General features: G+C 43.2%; 1 protein-coding gene across 4 annotated transcripts in view; it reads right to left on the minus strand.

Moving 5' to 3' along the window:
* Positions 1-2,122: 2,122 nt before the first annotated feature.
* Positions 2,123-23,152, minus strand: part of prrc2b (proline-rich coiled-coil 2B) — a 35,206-nt gene continuing 14,176 nt past the window's right edge. For 2 of the 4 annotated variants that reach the window (XM_007900257.2, XM_007900256.2), the window contains 20 exons: positions 22,594-22,837; positions 21,727-21,949; positions 18,881-21,013; positions 18,089-18,312; positions 17,462-17,610; positions 16,459-16,636; positions 15,780-15,862; positions 15,358-15,585; positions 14,223-14,462; positions 13,961-14,047; positions 13,163-13,264; positions 12,365-12,554; positions 12,150-12,253; positions 11,262-11,389; positions 10,739-10,973; positions 10,450-10,629; positions 9,966-10,054; positions 9,073-9,178; positions 8,077-8,307; positions 2,123-7,614 (listed from right to left, as the gene is read on the minus strand). In XM_007900257.2, the coding sequence (XP_007898448.2) occupies positions 7,432-7,614; positions 8,077-8,307; positions 9,073-9,178; positions 9,966-10,054; positions 10,450-10,629; positions 10,739-10,973; positions 11,262-11,389; positions 12,150-12,253; positions 12,365-12,554; positions 13,163-13,264; positions 13,961-14,047; positions 14,223-14,462; positions 15,358-15,585; positions 15,780-15,862; positions 16,459-16,636; positions 17,462-17,610; positions 18,089-18,312; positions 18,881-21,013; positions 21,727-21,949; positions 22,594-22,837 (5,337 nt within the window). In that variant the 3' untranslated portion in view covers positions 2,123-7,431. The remainder of the gene's footprint in view (positions 7,615-8,076; positions 8,308-9,072; positions 9,179-9,965; positions 10,055-10,449; positions 10,630-10,738; positions 10,974-11,261; positions 11,390-12,149; positions 12,254-12,364; positions 12,555-13,162; positions 13,265-13,960; positions 14,048-14,222; positions 14,463-15,357; positions 15,586-15,779; positions 15,863-16,458; positions 16,637-17,461; positions 17,611-18,088; positions 18,313-18,880; positions 21,014-21,726; positions 21,950-22,593; positions 22,838-23,152) is intronic. The other 2 variants (XM_007900258.2, XM_042337680.1) reach the window with 2 other exon arrangements.

Genomic DNA, 23,152 nt, shown 5'->3' on the forward strand with positions numbered 1-23,152 from the left:
GGGGGGGGGGGTGTCTGCGCTGAGCTCGGCTGCTCCCCCCCCGGGGGGTTCAAACGGGGCAGAGAAAAGCCGCCCCTTCGGCTCTGGGGTCGCCCCTGGCAACCGGTGGGGGGGGGGGCCTTAGCAACCGGGGGGCCCGCCCTTAGCAACCGCCTCCCCCAGGGAGCAATGGCCGCCCCAACCCACTTGGTATTGCTCTCCCTCCCTCTCCCTCTCTCCCCCCACCCACTCCCCAGGGCCAGGGAGAGGGGTGCGCACCCACCCACCCACCCACCCACACCCCCTCTCTCTCTCGGTGTGGGACGTCCCGAGGGGCGCCATTTGCTGTCGTCATCGCGGCGGCGGTCGAGGCGGGTTTCGAAGGGGTTGGTGGGGGGGGGAGTGGGTGGGTGGGGGGGGGTGAGGAGTCGAGGCGGAGAGCGACCCGGTCACCCGACAGGGCGTAGACCCGGCTCCGGCGGACCGGGAGCGAGGCGGGGCACGGGGTGGGTGGGGGGACGGGGGCGGTGGGGGGCCGACACCGGGGAGGCGTTTCGTGTCTCATCGGGGGCGCAGGACTTCCCCCGAGAGGAAAGCGGGAAACCCTATTTTACAACCGGGTAACCCGAGCGGCCGTCTGCGGGACGGACGGCGCCTTTTGCGTCTCGGGAGCCGCGGTATCAAATGCGAGGATTATTATGGCTGTTATTGTCGTCCCAACAGTTTTAATGTCGGTGGCGTTCATTCACGGCAGTGCGTACATCTTCCCTGATGAATCCACGCGTCGGCAAAGAAATACGCCGGCGCCAAGTATCACGACACGGCCGAACAACAACTTGCACTTCTCCAGCCGCGCCCTCCGCGCGAAGCAGCGCCTCGAGAGCGCTTAACAGCGGCGGAGCCCGACTCCCGAGCCGCGGGGGGAGGTGACCGTAGGCACGGTCGAAAATAATAATAATAATAATAATCCTCGCATTTGATATAGCGCTTTTCACGTCGGGAGGACGTCCCAAGGCGCTTCACGGAACACACTGTCAAGTGAACCGACTGTATATTTGTGGGTGAACGCGGCGGCCAATTGCGCACAGCAATGTCCCACAGACAGTCGTGGATTGAAAATGACCAATTTATTATTGTTTTGGTTTTTTTTGGAGGGATTATTATTAGGCTCTGTGTGGGTGGAGTAAGGAAACTTGCCCAAGGTTTCGCCCTCTGCCTGGAATTGAACTCAGGTCTCTCACTGGCAAAGCGAGTGCTCCAAACACTGAGCTACAGGACTCCACGAAAAGGAAGGTTTTCAGGCAGAAGGATTACCGGACGTACGGGAAGGTCACGCGCTTGTGATAGCAATGGGGTTCTTCGTTTTGCAAACGTCAAACAGTGATGCGGATTGCACAGAAACAGCAAGTGTTTATTGGATCAGCAGATAGTAAAGAGAAACCGTACTCCTTTTTAAAAAAAAACTCGAACAAGCTTTTGCCTTTGCTGCACCGATAATTTGACCTTTATTAAAAAAAAGATTAAAATTAAAAAATAAAATTCAGACCCTCGTTGTTCTGTGGGAAATTATCTTGCGTGACCCTGCACAGATGTTCAGGCCATTTTGTTCCCTGGAACTGAAATAGGATGGGGTAGCATTTGAAAATAAAATTGTTGGACAAGTTAGCGATGCATGAATAGCCTCCTGAATAAAAGGATCCTTACGCCTTTCATGTAAAGACATCTCAAAGTGCTTCACATGATTTGCGGTGAAGTGTAGTGTATGTGTATTCCGTAGGCAAACGCAGAAGCCAATTTGCACCCGGCGTTGTTCCACCGACCGCTATGAAAGATTAAGACTTGTACGGAATTAAATCCACGGTCTCTGGAAGCACAGTGACTTCCCTTCTTCAATGCAAAACAAAAATGATGGTTGGAAACATATCATTACCCGACAAGAGTTACGTAAAGATGTAACAAAACCTTTTGCATATTTGCTCCAGCGCCAAACTCAATGAGGCACAACCTCATTGACGTCGAAGTCGAAGATGATGAGATGGTTTCTTGCTCGGGCTCTCTCGCTCATCAGTGGTCGGATAATGGTTTGGAAAAATGTTTGTGCAGCTTTATGTAACACAGTTGGAAGAAATAAAACAGTTCCAAGTTTTCAGTTCAAGTGAGTACATTCACTTATTTTAATCCCTTGGGAGGCAAAGGGAAGGGGAGCAGAAGGAAAAAGGCTCGAGGCTGCTGGTCTGAACAATTGATTACTTGCGGTGTGACAATCAGAGTCAGCTGCTGAATTCCTTATTTAGAAACGTCATACATGTAGTATTTTACAAGTCAAAGAAATGGTGTACTGGACAATGAAACTTTCACAACTTTGTTCTCATAATAAAACATTTATACATTACTGGAGAATACAATAACGGACCACGTTACCATACGATGTTTCGTCAATTTTCTGGTCATGTGGTGCCTAAACTGCAAACATACTCTATAGTGAACGAAGGGTCCATTTTGCTGAAAAGCAGGTCAAGTTCAACAAGAATCAAAACAAATACTGTACATTGAATGCAGTCATCATTTGGATTTAAAAAGTCTCTATAGTATATTAGCAATTCTAGATTTCAAACACCCAGGGGGAAAAAAAAATAACAAATTATTTGGTCATGTGAAAAAAAAGCATCAGCTGCTTTATTTAAATAAACCAGATCCTTTCATATGGAAAGAGCTATTACAAATCACATATTTGAAAGGATAAACAATAGGTACTGAACTGTAAACCAGAGGCCCCTCCCTTCACCCCACTCAACCAGTCCAGCCTCATTAATAAATAACTCCTCAGTGTACACAACATATCTATAGTCTGCCCTTTCAAATATCAAATCTACACGAAAAACAATAGATAAGGCCAAAAGACAAATATGCACGTTTCTGGTTATACACAAATAAAGTAATAACAAATGTCAGTAAAGACTTTCAAAGAGCTTGAAACTCAATTAAAGTGGAACATATAAAAGTTGCAGGAAAGCAGTGGGGGCTGGAACTTTCCAGAAACGCATTGCTCTCAAAATACATCAAGGACATGTTGAGGAGCTGAACTGAACGTCTCTCCTCTTCTTCCCACCCTTACGACTCGGTTTGATACAAATCCAATTGATCCATCATTGGAAAACGAACACATACAATACATCCAATTCAGTCACTTCATTTCAGGCTGAAATTCAGCTTCCTGCGACCAACTGTCACTTCTCTCTCTTCCCTCATTCTGCTGAGAAGACAGGAGCATTAGCACCACTGCACAATAAAGCTATGATAAAGATTAACTTGCATTAAGAAAGAGTGAAACAAAACAGGCAGCTGATGGGACATTCCTTTTTGTTGGAACCTTGGCGACTAAACCAATTATAAAAAGATAAGTGGATGTTACGTGGCTTACTACCGCTGGGCAACAGCCTCGGGCAAAAAAACAAGTTGAACTAATTCTCTGAAACCATTATATAGTTTAAAACTACAAATAAACTCATAGAAATAACTGCTTAAAGAAACACAATCAACAATGAAGATGTACTTGATTGAGGAACTCAAATCAAATCTAAAGTTGAAATGGCTTAGGTAGGGAATTCGTTTGTGGGTTTAATGAAGACGTGCATGTCTCTTTTGGCCCCTCCATTGCACAGAATTGTCAAGACAATATATAAATAATCAATCGATGTGAAACATACTCTCTGCTGGTACATTTCTACACTTCAGTACACAGTAAATAATGTAGTGTTCAGAAGAGACCAATGATTCAGAGAACAAACTCATCAGTGGGACAATCACCGATAAAGTGTGATCAGCAATGCTATATGGGATATCATAGCAAACTATAACCCTTAAGATTTTTTTTTCTTAATGAAACCGTTTTAATCGTTTAATCGTTAAATCTGAGGCTCATTTTCGGGCTAAGAAAGTGAGTAGCAAGCCACAAACTCCCTATCTGTAAATAATACGACAGGAAGCACTTAAGACAAGTTGGTTGGGGCTGGCAGTTCCTTTATGGTGGCATTGCCCACTTCTTGGCTTAGTTGGAACAATTACAAATGATGATGGTTTCGGCTTGAATGCAGAACTACGCTACAACCTGAGAGCAGTGAGGCTAGCACTCCATCCAGCACAGTGTAACAAATCCATCCATAAAACAAGATAAGCCCGATTGATATCCTTTACACTACGGAAACACCAACAATGAAAAAATACGATTAAAATGGCAGCAAAGTATTAATTCAGACAACAAATTGGATGGCCGTTGTTCCAGAGCTGCCTGCCATCTTGGGAACTAATGTATTAATTCAGACAGCGAATTGGATGGCCATTAATCTAAGTTCCAGAGCTGCCTGCTATCTTGGGAATTCTCACCCTAGCTATATCTGTCTACAGGAAGGAACACAATTATGCTGAAATCCTCTTAAGCACAACCAATCAGGGATCTGCATTGAATTCAAGAGGGGGGACAAAATCTCGGCCCATCTTATCATCATTATCAACTAGTGAGTGGGTGTATGGAAAGATTAAAATTAGTTCTCATTTGCCCTTTTCACTATTAAAATCTGCATTTCCAAAAACAATTGTGCCAGAAGGCGGGCGACACATTCTGCAGTTTTACCGAGCTGGACAGGTGAGTATCACGATGCCTGGCTGGTTGCTCAATTTGCGCAAAAATCCTAGTTCTCGGATAGCAGGCTTGAATCTCTTACATGATCAATGAGTTACACTGGGTGTGTACATAGAACTAACATGCTGATTAATACCGGTTTAATGAGTAATTTACAGGGTACCATTTTACAAGAGAAATGGTGTTAACATCTCAATCGTCTTGATGACTCCCTCTGCCCTTCCCATGTTAACAGGACGTTATAATGTTGCTTGCATAGTCAATTTCAAAGTAAATGTGTCAGCACTTTTTCTAACACAACTGGACTGCGTTGTTCCATTTCAGCGACTGTTGTAAAATCCAGGTCTTTCGCTACTTGCCCCGGACCCGGAGTACTAATTAGCCACAATTAATCTCAACACACAATTACTAAAGTAAAGAAATTCATTGGAGAGTATTAATTTTGTGATTGGAAAAACTACTTATAGACAGGGTTTTAATACACGTTTACATGGACACTGAATGCACGTCGGACTGAAATTGGAAAGAGATCAGTGCTAAATTCTCCCCCATTCCGAAAAGTTCACTTCCATCGAAGCTGTTATGACATTTGTAAAGATGCAATTCCAGAGGTTACAACAGGTTTCAAAAATTAAAAGGTCTTGAATTTCCCTCCACATTTAACTGATTAGATTCTGCATTTCCAAAAACAAAATCACTTAATTTCGCTAACATTTTCTAATTCAAGAGTTTCAAATTTGGATTCAAAAATGGACTCAACATCCATTTCAGGACTTTATGATCTTCAAAACCACTGCTCAAGTAACACAGTTCTACACTGGCATATTCTGCAATAAACAGTGCACCACAATCAAGGTAATGAGACTTTTTAATTTCTGAAACAAAATGATACACTATCTTACGTATCCTTAAAAACTTCCATCTGGATTTTCTTCATTACACCTCAGTTACAAGTAAAATGGCTTCAGAATAGGAATCTCACACAATGCCTCTGCTCACACAATTCATTAAAGTCTCTACAGTTATAACTGTCAGCAAAGATAGAAATATCCTGATCAAATTGGTAAAGGAAACAAAAAAAATCCGAATGGTGAATCCCACTGGAGTAAAAACAGTCCCCCAAAATCTATACCATATCTACTGCCTGTTTGATACTGTGCTCAGCCAAGTATCTGGACTCTACCTACACAGAATCAGGTCCAGCTTTCTGTATTTGAAAATGAGTTTCAGTCCAGTCAAAAGGGCAGCTCTACTGTGGTGGAGAGCTCAGCAAAGTGGTATATTTAGCCATATGTTCAGGATGTGGAACATATCCACAGTTACTGATTTGGATTCAAGAATAATTGGAAAGCCATCAGTAGCAGCAAGAACATTCCTAAAATGGTCCCTGACAACTACACCAGAAGTCGTGGACAGCTGGAATGCACCACAAGTCTGTTTCAACATGGTCATACAAGGCAGTGTTCATTTTAATCTGTCAATGCTAAAAAGGTCAACTGGGCCAGCTTTCTTCCAAATAAAATGAACTTGAATCATATCATTTCATCACAACGTACTGCTTAGCCAAGGGTCACATTGCAGAATAAAATCCCTACACTAGATTCCAAAAATCCCTACACTAGATTCCAAATCACATTTAAACATGGATTCAGTGAGTCATTTACAGACAAATGGAGGACAAAAATTCATTTTGTTGCACGTGTGTTAAAGTATCTATGTACAATGTAGTCTGGTGATCTAAATACCACAAGTGAGACAGTCCTGTTAAAGATGAACCATCTGCAGTAGCCCATTAATACTGATATTAAAGTTGCTAAATTATCATAGCTGCCTCATCTACGTATGTACTCTTATTTATTGTATTTACACACATGCACTGTACAGTTTATGACTGGAGAGCGAGGCATTGCTCTTAGGGAATATGTCAAGACAATCCTTGTACCAAACTATGCTCTCCTAAAAGAATATTCCAACTTTGCAAAGTCAACAATTTCTTGCTTCCCAAGTGGTAGCAGTGTTTGGAGAAACCAGGAGCTAATTGAGATAACCACCTTGACACGAAAGAGTAATAAACCGCTTTAGAAATTAGGTGCTACTCCATAATCCAGTCTCATTGGTTGCAGGCAAACTCGCCGGTGGAAGTTGAAATCTAGGACACTATCTTTAGTGGCAAAATGATTTAGGGACAAGGTTCGAGTCCTCCCATCATTTTCAGCACAATTTGCCTAAAAGAAATGTGAATAGATTTGGAGCATTGCACTGGTTGATCCTTTTGTTTAGGAAAGTATTACATAATCTATTGCATTTCCAAATGTTGTCCCCACGAGATTAACAAAACAATCTGAGACTCAGGTTAAAGTATTATGGGACGTGCAGTGACTTGAAGGTGCATCATATTGTGTAATAGAAAAGAGCAGTTATAACATGCCAACAGCCAGGTTTCAATACAACTATTCCATACAGTCAGCCTCCATGATTTCAAAAGAATAAAGAGTAGGTACGGAGAGGGGACATGTTGCCCAAATGAGATAAAATTTTTGAGTTCAACTGTGGTTATCAAATTATCATTATCCTCTAATGAGAAGTACCAAATTCCCAGCCCCCAGAGTTCACCCTTTACACTGATATGGGCTTTTATTCTCTACTTTAAAGATTGAGCAGCAAATGAAACAACAAGATTTAAAATGAAGTCTTAGCATTCCAGAAATCCCGAGTCCTTTCTGATTATATATAGTATGTATATTTTAAAAACTGCAGGATCTTTACGCTTTCCCATCCTCCATTTTAATGCAATTTTGCTCGGCTGCTTCAGTTCAAACGGCTCTCTCCTGTGTCACAACCTCGGCTGATGCGTCCTGAATATTTGATGCGCTTAAGGTTGATTTTTCTTCTCCGGGGTTAGGAATTGCAGCACTTGGCTCGATTTTCTGGCCGAGATTCTGTTGCTGTTCAAAGAATTTATGGGTCATCTGCAGCACCTCTGCCCTCTGCTTAGCCTTTGAAAATACATTTAGGAATACATTAATATAAGAGAACCGGAGAAAGATTCGATGCAATCTTTAAATAAGAATGGCTGCTGTTAAAGTATTACCAGACCGGCTACCAATTAAAATGGAGAACTACTGTACAACAAACCAGCTTGAGTATATGCTATTTGGAAGCAGAGACCTCTGGACATATATATATTATATATATATATATAAAAAACAAATATACTGAGCAGAATTTACAGTTCTAAACTTGTACAACAAACAGAACAAGTTGCAGATTTAATATTCTGTGAAGTGCTTTGAGACGTCTCGAAGACGCGATAAGGCGCTATATCAAGTGCAAGAATTATTATTAATAGTACAGCAGAACACTGTTATAACGCAATCATTGGGGTCTATAAAATTCCAACCACCCTATAAAGTGATGCTGGTAAGGGGCAAAACCTGCGTTGGAATCTATTCATTTACCTTGAGATCCTCCTCGGTTTCCCTTTCAGAGTTGCAAACTCGAATTGCTGGTGCTGAATTCTCTCTGCTAGAGATGAGCAGACGAGGTGGACGCACTGTGATGGGAGGTGCAATAGGACCTTTGTTCATTTGCATCATAGGACGCTGAATGGGAGTGGGATAGGCTCCAGCACCGGGAGGTCTCATATGCATGATCATACTGCCCTGTGGTGGGGGTGGCATCTGTATAGACTGGGGTGGAGGGGGGGAAGAGGGGAGAAATGGGAAGGGAGACAGGGAGTAAATTCTATAGTTACTCCTGAACAGAGTTGCTAAGAAGCATTTTTGCATATCTAAAATAACCCACAACCGTTCCTGCTGCTTAAAAACTTTTGTCAAAAATATAAAAGATTTTGACTGTAGCCTGAAATTAGTGCAAATTCCAGCTATATTAAAAAAGTGTAAATAAGCCACCAAGCTAACATCTGAGGCTCAAACCCTTCCAGTTTCTCTTCTAATGCTGTTTGCTGCTGTTTGTCCATCCCTCTCTGTGTAGGATAACCGCATGCACAAAATACAGAGAAGCACTGTCTACCCTCTGGAGAGCAGAGCACTTGATGCTAGTCATGCTATATAGGACGAATATATTTTGGAGCATTGAGTCAAATAATTAAATTAAATAACTACATCCTCAAGCAGGTCTAAAAATAAAACTATTTGATGGGAGTTGCCATGTCCCGTTGTATTTCATTCCTAAAATGATGAACGAGTTGTCAATATGAATTCAGAAGCAAGCTGACAATCTTTGTGGGCTCGATTGCACCAGTGAATGAGGCTTGTCGAAATGGTGTCAGGAAGTGTGCAAGAGCAACTGGCGGGGGCGACCAATCAATTGATGCTTCTAACTAAAACTGGGAAGAATCACAGTTATGACAAAAGCCCAGGCTAGAGCCATCCCTGATGAGTGACGAGTTTCCCTTTCAATATCAAACTAAACAAACTGGTACAATCACATACCTGTTGTGTGTAGTGTCCTTGGATTGGTCCTGCTACGTTCAAACCCATCGTATTAGTAACTGGTCCTAGTCCAGAGGGTTTTCCACTGGGACTTGTGGAGCTGGGTCTACAATTAAAGTACAAAGCCTGTTATTTTATTGACGTAATTTGTTTCTAAGAAGCAGGAGTTGCAACACATACGAGCATATTCATATATGTTGACATCTATCTCTGCTCATTTTCTACAAAGTCAAATCATTTATATCAATTTTACCCTACTTATTTGTTAGCCAGCCAAAGCAATGTTTCATAAGTATGATAACATCTGGTTAATGTGATGTGCATCCTCTTTTGCTCAGTTATTTTATAGGATTTTAAGATTACAGCCACATTTTATTTGGAAAAATATGTTCTTCTGTGAAATCATGAAACCTTCCCCCTGGTCTCTCTGCCTAAACCCTAAAATCTTGAAAGGGGCAAATCTCATTTGAACCATTGGCTATTGAACCATCTGATGTCCAATACAGGAGTGGGTTGACTGATTTGTTTTCTAAAGGATAGAGGGATTAAGGGATAGGGGGAAAGGGCAGGTAAATGGAATTAGGTTAGAAGATCAGCCATGGTCTTATTAAATGGCGGGAGCAGGCTCGAGGGGCTGAATGGCCTACTCCTGCTCCTAAGTCTTGTGGTCTTATTTTCTGATATGACCTGAGTTGCTAAAACGAAATGCAGTCGTTATTGCTGACCTCCGCTTGAATTCCTCCCAGTCTTTATTGTTCAACTACTCAGCCAATATCTACCCTTATTGCATGCATCCCCAATAGTCTTGGATTTAAATCATAATCTCTTGTAAAAAGTAATCTGTGCTGTATCTAAGAGGAAAAAAAATTGCAATAGGAAGAGAAATAAAATACCTGAAAAGGTTTGGTACTGGAGGCCCAGGCATTCCAGAGGAAACCTGCTTGTCAGCAAACTGAAATGCTTTAAGGTCCATTTGTGGAATCTGAAAGAACCCAACAAATTACATTTGTATTGCACCTTTCACGTCAGGAGGCCGTCCCAAGGAGCTGGACAGTCAGGGATTGGGATCAGGAGTGGAGGGCAGGGGTAGGAGGGTGACCGAAGGCACGGACCAAGACGATAAGACGTTTGAAAAAAATTAAGTTGTAAAAGATATGAGGAAAGTGTGGTGAAATCTCGGGAGTCTAATTTTAGAAAGGGGATAGTATGAAGTAATAACATCAATACGCAGTAGAAGACAAGGATAAAGGAGGAGACGGAAAATCAGCCTCTAATATATTATAATATTAAATTGTTGTCTTTCTTATAAACTATTTTTTGTAAACTTCTGTTCATTCTAAAGATGTTGTGAGCAAAACTAGAAGCAACTGATCTTACCTCGCGGCCAGTGGGAAGCATAGGAGGCTGGGATCCTGGTGTGAGGATTCTCCTTGTTCCTCCAGCATTTAGGTTTGGTGCCTGGGGAAGCTGAATAGACTGAGTTAATGCAATCAGCTGTTGCTGACCGGAGCCAAACCTGGGCAATGACAACTGGGAGCCAGGCAAAGACATAGTCACCTGCATCAAATGGGAAAAGAAAGATTTTTGAATATTAGCCTACATCAATGGAAACTATACCAAGATGTTGTTGTTGAGAAACATACAAGCTGTATAAACGGTATTTAACCTGGATCAGCTGGGAGTCCATGATCTGCGAGGTCGGGATTCCAGGTTGGCTCAGCTGACTTTCGTACAGAAGGGGCTGATTTCCACCGAGTTGTTGGTAATGAGATCCTTGCTGTGCTTTTACCATATCAGACGTCTGAACGGCAGGGAAGGCTGCGTAAGGAGATTTCAAAGGAGCACCTGATAGGACCATCGCGGATGGTTGAGACAGGTTGGGATGCATGTACATCTGTGATCTGTGAACAAAATCAACTGATTTAATTATTCTTCTATTCCCCCTTCATACTCAACATTTTTGCCATTCACCTGATTAGACAAATGCTATGGAAACATTAGTTTCGCCCACAAAATATACAGTCAATTCATTTTACAGTATATTCTGTGAAGCGCTTTGAGACGCCTTGAAGACGTGATGAGGCTCTGTATCAAATGCAAGGATTATTATTATCTGATGATCAAAAGGCTCAAAACAACAGATTTCAGCAATGTTAAAGCATTTCAAAATTAGCATGACCGTTACCTACCTGAATGGCTGCATTGAGCTAAACATTTCCTGGGACTGAGTCACTGGGAGGCCATTCCGCAATCCAAGTGGGGCTTGGGCCTGTAACGATGTGTGTAAGGGAATTGGAATCTGGTGCGCTTGAGCAGTCTTCATAGAGAAAAATAACAGTTAGTTCCAAATATGTACCATATTAAACACAAGCACTACAACATTTGTTCAACTAGTTAGACACCTCCATTTGCACTGTAAGATATTTCATACATTGTATAAAGAGACTCACAACACATTCACTACTCATAAAACGTCACAGAACGTAGGGCTATTTGAATTGTGCTAATATTCCAAAATGCGGTGAAATTCAATCAACAACTCTGGACATTTAGCAGATGCAGACAGAGCCTTTTGTCTTCCTGCTGCGAACTGTCCAAAGGCGTTTTTAGAATTGCAATTCAAAGTTACAAAGTGTAAGGCGGTGCACCAGTGTTGGTGCGGGAATGGTAGATGGGAGTATATTTTAAAATGGGAAAGCACTAAAGAGTAAATGAACACTGGGATTTGGGGCCCAGGTACATAAGTAATTTAAAGCTGGTACAGAAATCAATCCAAAAGGATACTAGAATGCAGTATCTTAAGGGATCTAGAATGTAAACTAAAGAAGTAGTTACTCAGAACACTGATCAGACTCGATGTATAGTCATTAGGTCTCCCAATCTCAACTACAATTAACTGGCCTATAAGTGTATCCATCAGAATCATACCTGGGATAAAGGGACTCGGTTATAATGGGAAAATGAGTAAACTTGGGTTAACTTTCCTAGAGTTGAAGAGGCTAAGGCGTAACCTGTTAAGAGAAAAACTGAGACGTGCACAAAAGAATCAAAAACACTACATGTCAAAACATCACTACCTGAGAAAGCCCAGCCTGGAAACCTTGTGGAATTGTTTGAGGGATCAGTCGTGGCTGGCTAGTAAATACATGACCATCCATGTAGAGGGGAGGAATGTGACTTCCTGAAAAAAAACACACACAAGACAATATTTAAAGATCGTCACTTAACACTGTTGTGTAGAAAAAGTACAAATTAAGAGAGGAATCTAACCGAAATGATGAGCTTGCAATACCTTGCAGAGAGACAGAAGGTGCTACGGACACCACAGACATGGGTGGCACAGAAACACTCCCAATGGAGCTGTAACTTGCCCCACTGGATGGTCCCGTGTTGCAGGGTGTCTGGGTACTGGCACAGCTACTGCCAGGACTCTGCTCAGCGACATTGGGGGAATTCTCCCAGGCCTTGCGGGCAGACTCCATCTGTGGATAAAAAGACGAATGTAAGAAATTGGATGGCCACTAGTGCATTCGGTTTCAATTTCCGTCTTGCTGTTTTTTGCTAAAATGGCCACTCTTGTTGTTGTGCTTTTACAGCGCTAACGTTTTAATACTCATGAATTTTAATCCCTCCATGAATAATAATCCCTCCAAAAACAATAATTAAATTGGTCATTTTCAATCTACGACTGTTTGTGGGACATTGCTGTGCACAATTGGCTGCCGCGTTCGCCCACAAATATACAGTCAATTCATTTTACAGTGTGTTCTGTAAAGCGCTTTGGGACGTCCTCCCGACGTGAAAAGCGCTATATCAAATGCAAGGATTATTATTATTAATTTTGAAGCGATCTGGCCCCTGTAATAAGTGTTGCATTACGTGAGGTCTGAATGTTAATTACCTAAACATTATTGTTTGGTCAGAAGTGTGTAAATCCTATTTCGAGTGACCAGCCAGAACATATATTCCAGAGTGGATCAAAGCTCTCATCCATCAGAACACTTCTCAAGTGCAATCTGTTTACATAAATAACACTGTATTTAAATTACTGCAAATAAAGGAACCAATGTGCAAAGACACTTCAACATACCTTTAGAGTGAGGTCTGTACTTGAAAGCGACACAGGAGTCAGATCTGGGCCCTGTTGCATATGCTCTCTTCGTAAAATAGGAATTGACTGGCTTAGTGTGACCTGATAAATGAGAGACTGGCATTTAATAAAAGATTTCTCAGGATCCTTGAAACGCTAACATTGAATAAATCAGAAAAAAATTAAAGATTTATTTATAATCCAAGATTTTAGTAAATGTGTGAAGTCTGGCAGCGTCTCCAGTTCTGTAATTCATACCATCGATATCATCAAACTTAACAGAGCCGGGTGGACTCGCACGGTAACTTGAAATAAATTAAAATAAATCAATGGCGACGTGACATCAATGGTGTGCAAAAAAATAACTGCCTGATCCAAACTTACAGATTTTACGAGATTGCTCAATAAGAAAACTCATGTGCAGTTTTGAGAAAACACTCTTTGTAATTCAGTTGTCTTTATGCAGGGTGCGGAGCGCTTAACAGTGTCTGACACCCGAGCTGGGGTGGGGGTTGGGGAGAGATGATTCTAAGCGTGATCGAAGAGGAAGGTCTCAGGAGCAATCTAAAAATGGGGAAGGAGAATGTTCGAATGTTTTGGGGCATAGTGGTTGAAAGCATGGCCGCCGATGGTGGAAGAGGCCGGGGGACAAGCAGGAGGCCAGAGCCAGCTATGTTCCAGCGCCTTGGGACACCCTCCCGAAGTGGAAGGCGCTATACAAATGTAATTTTGCTGTTGTTCCTGGAGCTGTTAGCTGAATTATAAGGTGTGCTTTCACCCCCAGAGTGAGATACTCACATTGCTGGCCAATGCATCCTGCAGTTTGGTGATTGAGTTGGAAACAGGACTTGGCACCGAGCTCTGGGGCAAATCAAAGTCAGAATCCTAGAGCAGAAAATAGGTTACTCAACACCAACTATCATCTCACAACCCTTAAATCTCCTCAGACAGTGCAGAGCAATGCGATTGTGAGCCACATACATTACTGTGAAGTAAGTATGCAAATATATTCACGCAATTCTAAACTAGAGAGTTTACAAGTATATATTTGGAAGTTTACCTTTGGGCTTACTCCGAATTCTATTGGTGGAACTGGAATCACAGCGTCCATGTGCAAGTCTAGACTGGACTTGCTGCTCGGTCTGTTGTCTGCCGAGCTTGCAGAAGAGATGCTCCCATCAGCTCTCTCTAATCCCTCTGGTTCCAGACACTCCTTGGCCTTCTTGTTTTTCAGGGATCGTTCATTTCCTATGGGCCCAGGCTTGTGGTCCTTGTTCTGGCTTGGGGTTGGCTCTGAAATCTTTGAACAAGAAACAGAAAATTAAAACACCAACACTTCTCCTCCAATTGGTTACAAGTTCCATTACTTCCTAAAACTGCAGATGACATGAGTTTTCAGTCTATAAACCTGACGAACTCCTTAAATTGGGGCAAGAAAATTTGAATTTTGATGGAGCACAAGTTTATGTCCCGGAACACTGGAAGCACTACATTAGATGTTTTAGTATTATATTGGAGGGATATTAAAACAGACAATCGTGCCCCAAATTAACCAATAGAGACCAACTTACAAATGTGTTACTTTAAACAATCATCCTGGTCAAATTACACAACTGTGAAATCCCTTTCCTGTGCAAGCTCACTTCAGACAAAAGTGCTTCCTCATTCAGAATGTTTTGAGTCAGAAGCCAGCTTTGACATTAAAACTGAATGGCCCTCATTAGATTTAATGTAGCGTGGAATGGTCCATCTTTGGTGTGGAATTAAATTGGGAAATGACTCAAGCGCACAACTGTAATTCCCAAGTATCGAAACCAGAAGCTTTTAAACACAAGATTTGAGTCTCCTCGGAAACTAATGCACAAGTACACTACACCTTGTAGTAGCTGCTTAATAGACGTAGACTTCCCTATTAAACAGGTTGATGTTTTTGCTTCAACAACCCAGTTACAGCAGTAAGTTCCACATACTCACCACCCTCTGTGTGAACAAGCTCCCCTAAAACTCCTTTTTAAATCCTTATTAGCTCTCTTACATTTATGCCCCCCCACTGTTTTTGACTCACCAATAAGTGGAAGCAGCCTACTAACTAACGTATGTAACAGGAAACCTGCAAACGACGATCACTGCTCAAAAAGGAATTTAGGAAAGGTGTGACCTATACTCTACAGTAGATATGGCGAGTGTCCCATTACCTTCTTCTCTGGCCTTGCAGACTTTTGCCTTTGTTCCTTAGGTTCGTCCATCATTGCATTTGTTTTCTCCACTGAGGAGTCTGTGCTGCTTCCGTTGAGCTCACTCATTGCTCCCCCCTCTGGCTTGAGTGCACCATAAGGTGAGCTCCGCTGTGATGAACTTGTAGATGAACCCTGTGAATCGGCACTGAGTTCTACCCCGCTGTCGGGCTGACTAGCCTTGAAACTCTACAGGAAAAAGCATCAAAAATGGCCATGGATTGAATTCCAAAGAAAAAATGTGGAGTAAATAATAATAATAATCTCTGCATTTGATACAGTGCCTTATCACATCTTCGAGACGTCTCAAAGCGCTTCATAGCATATAATACGCTGGATACCCAGATAATAAAATCTTCACGGCCTCTCTGGAATCTACGTACCTCAGTGCAGGTAGACTCTGACCCAGGAAATGAATTCAAAGGCTTCACCCAGGATTCACTGCTGGTGGGCTGGACAGGGATACCTGTAAAAAACAATATATATACCTTTTCAGAATTATCTTCAAAATAACCGGCAGCATTGAAAGGAGACTTGGAAAGTCCTGTGCTCAGTTAATAATAATCTTTGCATTCGATATAGTGCCTTATAACATCTTCTAGACGTCTCAAAGCGCTTCACAGAATATACTGTAAAGTGAATTGACTATATTTCGTGGGTGAAATTGCGCACAGCAGCGTCCCACAAACAGTCATGGATTGAGTGACCAACTTTTTTTTATTTGCAGTTGAATGGTTCAACTGAATTTTAGTCTTAAATTGTTCTCTTTATCAACACCACCACCTTGCATTTATATAGCGGTCAGCATACGGGATAGCCGTCAACGTTGTTCTCCGGCAGTTCACTCTCCCTTCACAAAAGGTGACTCCATTATTATAGGATTGTCATACGTAGTTTTCTATTAGTGCATCAGTGTCTCTTTCTCTATGGAGATGCTTGACAGTAGATGGATCTCTTTGATCGTGTCTTTCTCTTAGGTACTATTACGGAATATTGTGCAGCTCCATCATTAATAACTGAACTAGTTTTAGCTGGATTCTACTACACAAGTACACTTCTCACCAGTATTGGAGTTCTCCCAGATCTCTGTTCCCAGGCTGCTTGCTGTGGATTGTCCTAACAAGAAGTTCTCCTCTGTCTGCTCAGTGACTGTGCTGTTAAGTTGCTGCTTTTTAGCAAATCGCGGAGGAATTTTGGATGAAGTTGTCCAGCCTTTTTCATTTCGAGGTTTCCCAGGTGCCTGTTTAAGAGAAGAAATAATGATTAAACCCGATGCTGGAAGTGGTTACGTTTAAGAATCTTCTACATCACCAAAGCAGTCTCCAACAAACAGATAAACAGTTTAGTTGATGGTGTAAGATGTATTTATATAAATAGCTCCCTTCACACTAGAGTGTTGTACAATGCAAGATGGTCCCTGATGTAAGCAAGTTTTATTTCAAGGACACAAAGTATTATTTAGACTAGACTAGCAGCCCTTGTTAGTTCCTGCTCTAGAAATTGTAAAGTTGAAACTTTATAATTTCTTATATTTAAAGCAATGTCATTTCCGATTGTATCAGACAAAATTCGCTGAAAGAAGTGTAGTACAGCCTGAATTATTCCACTGTAGCGGTGTATATACGATTATTATCATCAAGACCTTCAAAAATTGCAAAACAATGTCAAATAAAAGCCTCGTCTGCTGGCTAATGTACAACACTGTCCCGCAAAGCAACAGGATTTCAGCTGCCAAATATGGTGCAAACACGTGCTCCATCCTAGCAGACCTGAGAGAAACCAGTCACTCAACTCCTTTGCTTGCCCACTACATAGACCACAGACTCCAGAGAAAAAATTGAATGCTGTCTAGTTGATGGGAAACAACTGCTTTCAACAGCCAGACCAAGGAAGCTGATCCCATTTGGCCAGAACAGACTTGGTCCTCATTTAGACTACAGTCTCCCCGACCCCTGCTTGCTCTCAGCCTGACTCTTACGTGCCCAGTTTCCTACGGATCGAAACATTTTGCAGGTGTACCAGACAAATCAAATCCGGGGTACTCCCCTGCACCAATGCCTCGTACCTGTAGTGTTTGCTCCTTCTTCCTGCGTTCTTCCTCTAGTAAACGCCGGTGTTTTTTTGAGATTACCTCAGTGAAACCATCGTTCACAGCCGACACGGGGTCTTGCTCGTCCGCAGCTATTGCAGGATGATCATCGATAATGACGACACCTTTTTGAAAAGACGTTTTAAATTTTAGAGGAATTTTCTCATTCGGAGGGTTTGGAGTTTCATTGGTGTAAATGGCCTCTGATTTACTGTGAGGCTGTGTCCTGAAGTGAAAGGCGCTATATAAATGCAGTTTACGTTTGTGTTGATACTGGATCAACAGAACTGTTCAAAACTGGATAGTACTTGTGGAGTAAGCCACCTGGGCTGAAATTCCTGCTGCCATTAAAGCTCCTTTGGCCGCTCATGGGATGTCTCCTTCTGTAATTACACATCGCCAAAGAACGCCGTCCAGAATTTCAGCCCAATTAAGGACGGAAATTAATTTAAAAAAACAGGACAATTTTTAGAAAAACTATTCTGTTCCACCGTCCTGGTTACATTGAGAATAAAATAATCATGGCTTAATATAGATTTCAAAGGCTGCGATACCATCAAGCCAGGAACAAACCGAGGCCTGTATAAATTCTTCGACACTTACTTGCATAGTTGTTGAGGTCAAATTGGGCCAAAGCATCACTCTTCTCCTTTGCTTTCTTCAGGCCAGTTTTTCCATCTTTCTCTTTCCTTTTTGTTGATGCTTCTTTCATGGCATTTTGGACAGCAGCTGGGTCATAGGGAACGACTCGATCGACACAGTATACCGCGCTCACGTTCTCTCCATTCACAGCAAGCTGCTCAGGCAACTGATCTTCTACACACCTGCTGTTTTGAGAAACAGAAACAAAGTCAATTTCCTCAGATGAGAACATTTGTTTAAAGTTCTTCAAAACAAGCTGTTAATATCTAACAAAGCACGCGTCCTTGGAGGAAGGGAAGCGAATGCTGAAATCGATCAGGTTTCCTTTGCCTGTCATCTTTTTGTTACAGGACTATAATGCATAACAAGATTTCTAAATACGGTAGAGATCCTCCCAGAACAGACAACCCAGGGAGCAGGACAAGACAGTACAGATTCAGGACTGTGAAGGGGAATTTTTAATAGATAGAGGGAAGATAAGAGAATAATTAGCAGCTGGAATGGTCATCAGGACAGTGGGGGGAAACACACCCCAATTTAAGTGTTGTAATAGCATGATGGTAGGGCGATGTTCAAGAAGGATGAAAACAANTTTTTTTCATTTGCGCCCCATGACCTCAGCTGAATAAGCAAATAACCGAATAAGCTAGTGGTTAGAATTTGATCTTTAACAAAGCTCGAGTATGTAAACCTTTGATGTACATGAGAGCGAGCAGGAAAGAAAACCACAGCCCGATGTCTAAAAGAATTTACCTTTTGTTTTTTGGCGGCAGACCATTTGGTTTTTCACTTTTGGGACCAGCGCCGTTGGCCTTTGACGTTTTCCCTCCGTAACCAGCAGGTGTCGTCCTGCGGTTCTGTCGATCGATGGGTCTCTGACTGGAGAAACTGCGTTTGGCTAACTCTTTCCTCTGCCCCACACCGCCGTCTGCCACGTCCGAATCGGACGGCGCGCTGCTATGGAACACCCGACTGTCTCGATCCCGTCTCTCTGTGAAGTCGCTGCTTTCGGAGGCCGTCTCCCACTCCTCGTTCGCTTGGTCAGACGAATTTTGATTGGACAGGTCCGGCGATTTATTGCCAGCCACAAGAGATGCGATTTCCTGCTCCTCCAGCCCTGCACTTAGATTAATTAATCCTGGCTCTGCAGCCACAGACGCAGCGTCGCTACTCAGCTCGGTGGTGGCAGCATCTCTTTCTTGTTTGAGACGCCTGAATCGTGGAGGTTTGTCCTGCCGTGGGGGGCGTCTTCTCCTGGGGGGCAGCTCTGTGGATCGTTGCTCCCTCTTAGGCACCTGGTCTTCCATGGCTGAGATTCCAGACAAACAGGATTTATCTGGAGCTCCATTTTCCTCTGCTCCATTTTCACTTGCCTCCAAAGCTCGATTGGGCGCTCTCACGGATTCCTTCAGAGGAATCCTCTTGGATGATAACGTGGACGTAGAACTATCTCCGTTCGCTTGGCAGGTGCCAATCCCCTTAAAGGGGGCCCCTCGGTTTTGCCTCGAAGGCATTCCTCTGGGGGTGAATGTGCGGCCTCGTCCAGTATTGCTCAGCCTGGGAGGTAACGCCCTTTCAAACATTTTTGGAGCTCCTCTTTCCTCTTCCACTTCGCCAGCTGCTAGCCCATCGGTTTTCGATTTGAGCACAATATCTTTGTGGATATGGCGCCCCTCCCTATCAGGGGGGCCAGAGTCGCTGGTTCCCTCGCTGCCGGTCCCCGATCCCCTCTGACGCCGTCGCTTTGGAATCTCCTCATTGTCAGACCCATCACTGCGGGTCTCGCTGGCGTTGCGACGTCTCGAAGAGCCCCTTTGGCTGTCCTCTAATGGACTAGTGTAATCTTTCGGATTCCGCCCTCTGCCTCCTCTGCTCGGGTTAGTCAAAGCACCCCGGCTGCCAAAGAAATCTCCTCGACCCCTACCTCTTCCCCGTCCTTGGCCTCTACTATTGAGTTGTTCGTATTCATTCCAATTTCTTCTCTGAGCTAGAGAGAGATCAATGGGGTCTTTATTCATAGGTCTTACATCCCATGCTTTAGTCTCCTTTCTCGGTTGTGGTTGCTCAATTTCCCAATCAAATTTAGTTGACGATATTGGTAGTACAGTCATGTCTTTGTGCCGAACGTTCAAGGATGAAGTGGTAGTTTGTGATAAGAGACCCACATCTCCAGCAGTTTTGATTGCCTTTGTTTCGGTTTTGATCTCTTCATGCCTTGTCCGACCATGTCTCTCTATAGATTCCAATTTTACCTTGTCTATATCTTGGTCTTTTTCAGTCTTTAGGTCTTTAAGGACTGGTTTCTTAATAGGGCCAGATCTTCTACTTGTCATTTTCCCTACAGGCTCACGGCGACTGCCAGGGTTACTCGCTATTGGCTCCCACTGAGGAGCAGGTTTAGATTCTCTTTGGGGCAATTTCTCACTCTGCCATATCTCTGCCATGAAAGCTTTCTCCTCTCTTCTGTCTTCATGCTCATTCACAGGACTCGGAGGGTCTTTCTGATGTACGTAGTCCCAGCTGTGAGCCACCAATTCATCTGAGTCTTCGGCTGACTTGCATGTATCCGTGCTCTCCCTGGGGAGTGATCCATTCCGTCTCCGCTGCTCACTGACAGTTGTGAAGAACTCTTTGTGGAGTAAGTGCGGGTTGGTTTGATGTTGGAAGAGAACATCCCGTCCCAGCACTGAAGACACAGTTGATGTCACACCGGGGCTCCTGTCTTTCATCAGTTCAGTTGGTGGCTCTAAACGAGACACGCTCAGTATTTTCTCCACTGGTTGAACTCGAAACTCGATTTGTTCTTCAAAAGGATCACGCTGGATCTTCGTCTTCTGCTGGGAATTGGTATCAGGTCTCACGGGGGATGTGGGAAGGCGATCAGACCTGTGCAAGTGAAAATTGTTGGCTCACAAATAAACATTGGAAAATACAGCACCATTCCAACTCACACTCGTACTGCTAATTTCTCAGGAAATAGGATGATGGAATTGACTGAGTAAATATCCTGAAATTATAGGGTTGATTCTTTTATGCACTTCTAGCCAATCCAAAAAACGATTAAAAATAGGCTCCTCCAATGGATCAGAGAAATATGAATTTAAAGTTAAGAATAAGTAGAAAATAGTAATCAAATTTAAGATAAAAATGACAAAATAGGCACGATATAAACAGGATGGCCGGGTAGGTAATGTTTTACGAATATAAACTGTATGTTTTATTTTAGCGAGTTTTTTTTAGCAATACCGTACGTGCATGTATGGAACCAGTCAGTCTACAGACAGCTTTGTACAGAATGTCCTTGGTTAAAGCAAAGCGAAGCTAAAGAGCACAATGTACATTTTGTTGACTCACATGTGTACATATAGTAGAGAATGTCAAAAAAAAAGATATTTAACTCGTCTTCAAGCAGCTTAATTTATTTTCAGTCACCTGAGCAGAGTCCTGATAAAAGGAATAATCAGTTGCATGCAGCTCCTTTAACTATTCAGTTCCCATTCCAGATATGGCACAGCTACTACAGCCCCTGCCCTCAACAACACAACATCCTCAGCCTAGTAACGTCAGTAAATGCGGCGTCCCTCTAAAGTTTGACTCACACAGCCATGCTCTGCTCTACACCATCATCCAGCTGTGGTCTTGGTGGTGGCAACATGAATGCCCTGCTTGGAGCAGACGAGTAGTCCTCTTGTCCCCAGCCGAGCTGTGGTTCGACAGGAGGAGTTCTTCTCTCCTGCAACAGAAGGTGGGAGCGATCGTGCTGCTCGGAGGCTGAGGCCATACTGTCCAAGCGGTCTGGGCGCATCAGAGGCTTCATGATTCCTGACAACAGAAGCACCAAACCTTCTTTACAATGTGAATAGACGTGACTCACCAGGACTGACCATACTAGCTGGACACCTGGACATGCAATTTTAAACCTGTCAGCCTAGGCACTGAGCTCAAGCTATAATGCGGGAGGTGAACCTAGAACCTTTTCACCTGGACGCGCGGATGCTTCCAATGAAGTCGGGCTCATGTGCAAGGACCAGTTGGGCCAAATGACCTGTTTCCAATGCTATATACAATCTATTGAAATCTATACAATATAAGTAAAGTGATTTGGGATATCAGTGGAAGACAGAAAAATAACACACAAAGAAACTAAATAAAAGGGGGGGGCGCGGGGGGAGAAGAGGTGGAGGAAAACAGCTAGTGGGTGGAGAGTCGTTCTCAAAATCCCCCCTCCCACCCCAACTCCAAAGGCAGTTAAGCAAGCTCCAGGGGAGGGCTGAGCAACGCGACAGCCTGTCTAGTCCGCACTCCTCAACACTTAAGACTAGTGAAGTCCTTTCTGTGGGGCTGTAAATAACCACTCACCCATAAGCATTCACACACAAGACTTCTTTTGGATCTTGTTTTCGAAGTAGAAAGTTACCTCCCAGCCTTGCATAGCTTTAATGCAATTTGTTTTCACGTCGACTCACCTGATGGATGAACTCCTGGTGGGTAAAAGTCAATCGGTGGTCTGCCCGGGGTGATCCGAGGATCCATATACGGAGGCATCATCATCCATCGAGGGTCGTAGCCAAGCATGTGAGGAGGTGGTGGTCCCACTGGACCGGCATAGAGGTGTCTCTGTGAGTGTGAGTGGGAATGTGGTGGTGCACCTGAGGGAAGTAATGTAGGTCCCGGTTGCTGCTGCCATTGCTGCATCTTTAAAAGCTGTTCCTGGTTATAAATAGGAAAGAGGAATTAAAGCTTTTTTAATGTATACAGCAGGGTTGCTTTAAATGCAGATCTGTCTGCTCACTGCACATATCATCCCAACTAAAGAGAGGAGGACAGGAGACTCGATCGTAAGTCCTAGACTGCTATTGAGCTTCTCCCTACCTTGTGCTATGTGTGTAATGCAAGCGAGCAGGCTCCCGACTTTCTGTTGCCAAGCACATCCATCACTTTGGGAGTCAGCTCAGTTCCAAGGAGACCCTATTGGTCTCCCTCCCCTCCTGCCCCCCCCCCCACACATTCCCCACGCAGGAGGAA

Source organism: Callorhinchus milii, unplaced genomic scaffold (assembly GCF_018977255.1).
Source record: "Callorhinchus milii isolate IMCB2004 unplaced genomic scaffold, IMCB_Cmil_1.0 Scaffold8, whole genome shotgun sequence".
Taxonomy (NCBI): Eukaryota; Metazoa; Chordata; class Chondrichthyes; order Chimaeriformes; family Callorhinchidae; genus Callorhinchus; species Callorhinchus milii.